This window comes from Hipposideros armiger, unplaced genomic scaffold, assembly GCF_001890085.2.
Source record: "Hipposideros armiger isolate ML-2016 unplaced genomic scaffold, ASM189008v1 scaffold_8, whole genome shotgun sequence".
Lineage (NCBI taxonomy): Eukaryota > Metazoa > Chordata > Mammalia > Chiroptera > Hipposideridae > Hipposideros > Hipposideros armiger.
Window position 1 is genome coordinate 244385 of NW_017731358.1, and position 8378 is coordinate 252762.

General features: G+C 33.3%; 1 protein-coding gene across 1 annotated transcript in view; it reads left to right on the top strand.

The window, feature by feature from the left end:
• The window catches only part of OPA1 (OPA1 mitochondrial dynamin like GTPase), a 91866-nt gene extending 84002 nt beyond the window's left edge, over positions 1 to 7864 (top strand). Inside the window, exons 29-30 of the mRNA XM_019650783.1 lie at positions 3031 to 3101; positions 5206 to 7864. Coding sequence (XP_019506328.1) covers positions 3031 to 3095 — 65 coding nt within the window. The 3' untranslated portion in view covers positions 3096 to 3101; positions 5206 to 7864. The remainder of the gene's footprint in view (positions 1 to 3030; positions 3102 to 5205) is intronic.
• The last annotated feature ends 514 nt before the right edge of the window (positions 7865 to 8378 follow it).

The following is an 8378-nucleotide window of genomic DNA, read 5'->3' on the forward strand; positions in this document are numbered from 1 at the left end:
GGAACTTCATTTATCATTTATCAAGTATTGAACATGTGTAACGGTTGAGTCAGACATTGTTGTAGACACTGAAGATGCTGAACTTTTTATTGTTCTCAGGGGTTTCTCTAAATGTGTGTAGATCCAGTGTGCATAAGTGGTAATAATATTCATCGGAGGATGATAATGTATTGAACGTTTTTTAGTCATCCCTAGGCACAGAAGTATTTAGGAGGTGCTGGTAACTATTCCATTCCCTAATTTTTACCACAATATGTCTAATTTCACATAAAAGGTAAAACATAACAAAAACACTTGAATAGTAGCATTTGTTTTGTTACTATTTAGAGTTTGTTACTAAAATAGAGTTACTATTTTGTTACTATATGGCAGCAGATCTAGTGTGCGTTTCTGATTCAGAGGAATGTGGATAAGGCCACTCTCCAAGCTTAATGTCCTCACCTGTGGCAGTGACGCCTGTAAATTTGGATGAGGACCAAATGAAATGTGGGATTGGAAATCACTCAAACCATAGTAGATACACTAGACTTAGAATGAGGTAGAGAGTAAGCAAGGAATTCTCCTCGAAGGCAGGATACCATCTGTGTCCCCATGTCACTCCTTAAGTATATTGTGGAAGGGAAGGAATGAACCAGAAAATGAATTGTTATATTTGGAGCCAGAAGGATACATTTATCACACCTCCATCCTCTCGTCCGCTTCTCCCCATTACTTCCTAGATCCTAACTTAACTGCCCTTTGTGTCATCCTTGAGGTCTCAGGACATGGTGGTACAGTGTCCTGATATTCATATTGTAAAATATTTGTAAAAAGAGCTTTTTAAGGGAAATTGGGAATTTTTTTTATTCTGTGGTTTTCATATAAAAGTTAGTTAAATACTCCTTTTACTTTCATTTAGAAAAAACACGACTTTAATTTTGGAAGCATTTGAATTTGATTTCAACTCTACAGTTAGATACCTGCATCGGAGCAGCTCCTGGTCTCTTTCAATAGAAATAGATCTGGTCTGAACAGTCTCTTTATGAGTGATGCTACTGTGCCACCCACTCACAGATAGATAGTCTGTCCCTGCGGATGGAGGTCACTGACAGGGCAAAGGATGGACAGAGCTAGCCCACAGCTGCCTGATTGTACTCAGATCAGGGAGCAAATAGAATCAGGTTTCCGCTCTGCGTACAGTACAGCTTTCCCAAGGAGAAATAGTTCTCAGTGGATGTTTAGAGAAGCTGCTGAGGCTCTTGACACGTGTTTTAGATTTCCATGTGTTGTGCTATTTATTTAAGCTAGATGACTGTTTTAAAGACCACCCCCCCCAATACATTTCCAAAATTCATGAGACAGCTTACAAAACTTTTTTTTCTCCTATCCTTTCCTGTTTTAAAAATTCAACTGATGAACTGTACGATGTGGCATTCCCTAATTATTCATTGAAGAAAATAGCCAAAGCTGTTTCTAAGCAGCTAGATGAATTAATTTTAAAAATAAGAAAGTGGCCTTATTTTGAGAAAGAAAGTCTGACTGCTGGTTAAAAACAAAAATACAGACTAACAAAAAATACTAACTAAACTTCCAAGAGATGGGTTGGGGATATTTTTTTCTAGTTTGTGTAGTTTAATTTTATATGTAAGAATATTAATGCTGCCTTTGTAAAAATTATATTTTTCTCAGTGAATAGTTTGATTAAAACAATAGGGTTTGTTTTCTCATAGATTTTTGTGTTAGTCTTAAAACGCTAAGAATTAGAACTGTTAAATTACTGTTTAAAAAGAGTATGAAGACATTATTTTCTTTATATGCAACCATGGTAGGCTTTGCTGAGTCCCTGTAATGCTAATAAGAAATCATAAAAGGACAGCCCTCCCTTTCATCGGGCACTCATCACAGGTGTGTCTCACTGCTGAAAAGGAATACGTATACCTTTAATGGCATATTATTTATTTTTAAATATATAAGATGTAAATGTTGAATATTAATGCATCTTATATGATTTTTCTATAAAGTAGAATGCTTTTCAGTTTTCCGTCTAGATCACTAGCTTTGAACCCGTCACTTCAAATTAATCATTAATTCCCACTTAATAAATTGTGTTAAAAGGACAAAAATATTTGTTACTATGCCTACTATAACCTATATTTTAAAATAATAGTTGCATGATTAAGTTAGCAGTGAAGTAAGGAGAATAAATTAGCTTTTCCATTTTTAATACTAAGAGATTAATTAACATGTACTGTGAATAGTTTGCATTTGTGAAGGAAATCTTTACATTTCAGAGAGAAAGTATAAATTTTATTTGGAAGTTTCTAAACATGAAAACCTAAAATCAAATAAAATTATGTTAAATCTGTCTTTTATGGCTCTGGTGTTTTTAAACTTTCCTTTCTTCATTCACAGCTAGGACAGAACATTTTTGTATGTATTTTTGCCCTTTTCATGTTTGTTGCAAATATTTCCTACAATTTTTTTTGTCTTTTAATTTTAGGACATTTTGACATATAAGATATACATTTTAATGTGATCATACTGATTGATCTTTTCCTTTGTAACTCTTCTCATTACGTTATGCCTAGAAAGTCATTTCCTAGTCTAAGGCCAGTTTAAATACTCACCTGTATTCTCTTTTAATTTTTAAAAATGGTTTCATTATTTTATATTTTCTTCTGTTCCAGATATTGCTAACTGTGAGTCCATGGCTGGATTCCAGAGAATCCGAGAACTCCTTAAAATTCTGTACACAACTGTATATATATTTATACATGCATTTTTCTGTGTAACTTTCATTGGAATCTCAAAGGGATCTTGTCATAAACCCTGCTTTCTTACCCTTTCCAAAAAAAAATGTTAAGAGCTACGCTACAATCCATTTTAACTTTATTTGGATATAAGGTGGTCTGTGATGCTAAAGTTTTTCCCCTTTTCCCAAATAGTTAAAAGTATCCAGACCATTTATTGAATAAAATAATTATCTCCTATGATTTGTGATGTCTTTGAAAAATAAATTTGTTTTTAATTTATTTCTTTTTATCTCTACAGAGAAAGTTAGAGAAATTCAAGAAAAACTTGATGCTTTTATTGAAGCTCTACATCAGGAGAAATAAATTATAGTAAGTGAGTAAAGGTCCTCTTTCTGCATTGGTATTGATTAAATGCAAAATTTATATTTTAAACTTGTTTTAATAGTTTATCATTGTACTTGACTATATCCTGCTTGCTCCTTAACAATAATTTAATGGCAGGAATCTCTGAAGCTAGATTCTGAATTCTGTTTATAATGTTCCTTTGAATAACTTGATTGCCTTCTGTCTGGCTGAACAAAAAGTATCCTCTAGAACTCATTTTGAATAGAACAAAGATGACCAAACTAAGATATTTCATAATATGCAGGTGGCTCATAAATTTTCTGCGTGCAAAGAATTGAACTGTAGCTCTCATTATTTTACTCCTCATTATTCATATTCGATGGATAATTATGTATATGTTAGCTTGTAAAGCTTTTTATTTGGCTTGACTAAAAATGTTATTAATTGTTCTTATTCTCTAATGTGTAAAAACATTTAGATAAGACTTTTTCCTGTTTAAAGTAACTTAAGCTTAGAATTTAGTACTCTTCTAAATGTGTAGATTCTCTTGTCTAGTTCTGTAGTCTGGCATTATAAGCATATTCCCAATAAAATACTGTATATTGAAAGACTTTTCTTAGCATAGTCAATTATTAATTATTGCTGAAGAATTATAATTAGTAGGTCTTTTGCCTTTATTGAAGAAGTTGAGAAAGGGAAAATGCTATGATTAAAACATTATCCTTTATCTAAAATATTTAATTAATCGCTTTATTTGTGAGCCTTTCCCTGTTGGCAGCCTGCAACTCAGTCAGAACTGGAAGAAGAAATGTGAAAGATTCCCTCCCCAGTGGAACTCAGTTCAGAAAAGGCCCTTGAACCAAACAAACTACATACTTTCCTCTACTGTAGGGGCAGTATATTTGAGAAAGCGGGCTAGAAAGGGAAGCACAGCTCAGTCCAACATTACACCAGCAATGAATGAGAGAAGAAGGAGTTAGAAAGCTTTAGAGTACTGCATTGTTACTTTGTTTTGTCTGTCTCTTACTCATAACTTAAGATAGATGTATACAAAAATATACCTAGAAACTAAATATCGAGCATCTGTAACACCAGCTAAAAAGAATTCAGTGTTTTTACATATCTATGTTTGTAAATGTTTTATACAACTTCAGTGTATGAAAATTCTCTTCTAAAACCATAAAGTGTTAGGATACCTTCCTCGTCATAATACTATCATAGTTAATGTTAAAGATAAACTTTGTGAGAGCTTCTGGGTTTGGAGATTGTCCTCTTCAGCACCAGAATTCACTTGATATTTTTGTTTACAAATGTGTTTTTTGGGTGCTGGTGGGGAAGTTACTAATGTCACAGAAACCCTGTTAAAAATATAAGCTACATTTCTGTTTAATGAAATGAGGAAGCCCAAAGCCAGCCAGTGTTGTACATAATAGTCAGTGTCACTCCCCAAAGCAGATCGCTGTGACATCTAGATTTACCATTGCTGCTGGGAACAAGCCTTTTCCTACCAGAGTATCTGTTCCAAGTGCAGGCCAGGGCAGTCGGAAGAGCCGGGTGGTGATGGTTTTTGTGTAACATCCCAACTTACTTTGTCCCCTATTCGTCCTTCTCCATCCCTTGGGATTTATGACCGTGAACTGTTACAAATACCTATGAATGGGACAGATGCTCTGTTTTCATGTATCTTGCAAATCCATTTAAAAGAATAAATTTGGCAAAATGGTAGCTTTGCTTCATTCTGACAATTTTATAAAAGTTGCCAAGCTTCTTAAGAAATAGTTTCACATTGATACGCATAGTTTTAACATGTGTGGAGTTCCTCAGCCTGATAGTTTTAAGTAAGTAATTCTCATACCTGCTGAAAATGTTTGTTTCCAACACAGACATACACAAATTCCTTCTACTTATCAATTTTAATATACTGTGTTTTTATTTTTTTCTCTAAGAAATGGATTTCAGTATTTTTTTATTCATATATCATGTCTGATAAAATTATGTTATATTATGGTAGGTGATGTTTTAAATTTAATAAAACTAGCAAACTTAGGCAGTTAAGCTTCTGTATTTTTATGATCATATAATAATTTCTCCCCGGACCTAAATTTATCAAATGTGTTTATTTTTACAGAATTTTTCTCATAACATCATCACTTCTGCATACACCTGAAGAAAGAAAAATCCAAAGTTTTTTGTCCTGCCTTTTTTTCTTCTGCTATTCCACCTTTCTAAACATAAAATAAAGTCGTGGGATAAAAATAATGTATGCGTGTTAGAGGCACTTTAACCACCAGCTGCCTTTTGTGTGGGACAACAGTGGAAATGGCATTAACATTCTATGTTGTTGTATTAAAGTGACAAATTGAGATAATGTAAGTGGTATGACCATTAGTCTCAGTACTCAAAGATAAGAAACGTGCTCTTCTACTTGTTGTCTCACTTGTGGTGACACTAGTTTAACTAATTAATTAGCTGATATTACTCCATGTCATTTTCTTTTCCAGAAAAAGAATGCTAGATGTTTTGAAATAAAACTTACAGCAGTTTTTAAAAGCTATCAACTGTATATAAAATGATGATAACCCACTAAGTTACTGTCTGTATCTGTAATGTTCTCTATCCAGAAACTCTTTGTCCATGATAATTCAGTTTGTACTCATCATGTGAAAGAAAACTAGTTAACAAAAGAACCCCTCAAATAGGGTAATTTGGATTACAACAATTCCCCGTACATTCATTGAGAGAGATTTCAACCTTTCATTGACAGCTTAGAGAGTTGCCTTAGAAGCTAAGTCACTGGTAGCTTGCCTATTTGATTCAGTTGATGTTTTTGTACTCTCTGTATCCATTTGAATATCATTCATTTTGGATGTTGTATGCTTAAGCTACGCCTTCTGTTAACAGTGTTTTGGGTTTTTTTTACCTGTTGACAGAGCTATTGGGTTATGACACAGGAGAGGGAAGATTGAGAATAATCAATTGACTGATTGCATTTAGACTATTGTCAAACATTTCAACTAGGCCTCAGGAAAAGGCTTTCTTTCCTAAGACTGTATTTTAAATAGAAATTATTTCAACAATTAGAATAATGTTGACTATACCCATCTTAGCTGAACATTTAAAGAAAAAATATAAAGTTTAATTTATTGCAGTTCAATTACAGTGATATGCTCACAGCATTTTCGTGTTTTATATAATTTTTTTATTGGCTAAAGGACTTTAAAACTAAGAAATATGCCATTTTTGACTTTAAATATCTTTCTCATTTAACTCTGCTCTTTGCTACCATTTCATTAAGCCTTTATTATTCTACTAGAAATGCTCATTGTATGATAGTTTTTATTTTACAGTTTACTTAATTTTACAATTTTCTTCGGATTATGTTTTGGTAACAATTCCCTTGCAACCCTGCATTTTAAAAAATTTAATATCTACATTCTTCATTGTGATCTCTCTCAAGACCTGACACTTAATATACAAGGTTGAAGGATATCACAAAATATTTTAGAAATTGGGAATTCAGTAAATATTTGTTTTAATACTGTTTAATAAGAAAAGCAGATCCAGTTTTCAGCAGCTAGTAGCAACATACATTGTTATTTGGTAGGTGAGTGATCAAGAACATTTCCGGTGTCTGGATGGAGGGCTAGTGGGTGAACAGAAAGGGAGCGGAGCCGCCCAGTGTTCCCCGCAGAGATTAACTCCCTCTGACCAGTGCCCGCCGGTAGGTAAACCCCTTCACTGGAGCAGGCATCATGCAATTGTTAACTCTTTTGTAGTTATAAAATACAGCCCCCTTACAACTACAAACCTATAGGACCATATTTATTTCTGTGAGCTCTAGATAGGAAAAAATGCCCTCAGCTGTATTTCTACAGATTTCTCCCAAACAAAAGGTTGATGTTAAGTCAGTACTTTTATCACATCCATTTGTATAAATTTAAGAAAGGGGGTGGGGTGTCTTTATTTCTTTGAGATCAGTATTTGTAATATAAATATATAAATAAATGATAAAAATTAATATTAAAAAGTCCCGTATAAAAATCCAGACATTCCCCCATCCTCCTCAGTAATATGACATCTCTCATGGATAAAATATATTTTTTTTCTTTGTTTCACTGATCTCATACTAAGCATGCCTTTTTTTTCTTTGAAAGCTAAGTATTTATTAAATGTAGATGTTATTAAAAGAAAAAATAAAATTCAGATTCTCAACAGTAAACCCTCTGTGTTGTGTCTATAGTTCAAAAATTATAAATGATTCAGATTTAAACACATCACTTCAGAAATCCAATATACAGAAGTTAAATTCTAACTAGACTAGGAATCATTTGTTTTTCAGGTCAGGATTTGCACAATAAAAAAAAATGTGACCAAAGCTCTGTAGGGAACTGAACAATTATAAAGTATATGTAAAATTCACTTTGTCAGGCTATCAGTTAAATGATCAGTATATGTAGGCAGTGCACAGTAGGAAGCAAGTTAGTGCTGCTTCATGGTTGAACCGACAGAGTTATTCTTACAGGTGGAGCAATCTGCCTTTCTTAGTAGCTTAATTATGTTCTCTCCTCTTTATATTACCTCCCGTTTTCCAGGCTTCTTCCCACAAATAATGTAGCCTCTAAATGCAAATGAATAGAATAGAAATGAGTACGGAACATTACAGAGTGGTGTTTCCCAGCCTTACAATTTGGGAGTTTTACATATGATAAGATTCAGAATGTAGGTTTGAAAGATCAATTCCTTAGTTAATAATTATCTATTTATTTTAGATTTATGTATCTGTAAAAAGAAATNGTCAAAGTAATGCCTTTTATCTCAATTCTCTAAACCTGTATATGCTATAGTTTCAGATCCTTTAGCAGTATGGAAATGTGCTTACAAATATGTGTACTTTTTGAACAATCATGGCTATGTTTAAATATTTAAAACAACTTTGTTTCTACTTGTGCACTGTGAGTGAACTTTGTATTATTTTTAAAAACCTTCACACTAGGTGATGTTATTACAATTTATATTTTGCCTGTGCTTGATTTAAGGTCATTTGTGTAGCTGAGTAATTAAAGATACTATATAAGAGAGCATCTTTTAAGTTTTCTCTGTTTAATGAGGGAGAGAGAGAGAGAGAGAGAGAGAGACCTCTGCATCTACGGTCATGATTTGACCGCACAGTATAACCAAACTCATGCTCCAACAAGCCTCTGAATGTGGCTCTTCTCTGAATGTTTTAATCCCACATGCCTCACTTCACAGTTGTAATCGTGGTCCGACCATGCTTTTTCATGTCTTGATACTTGTGAAAAC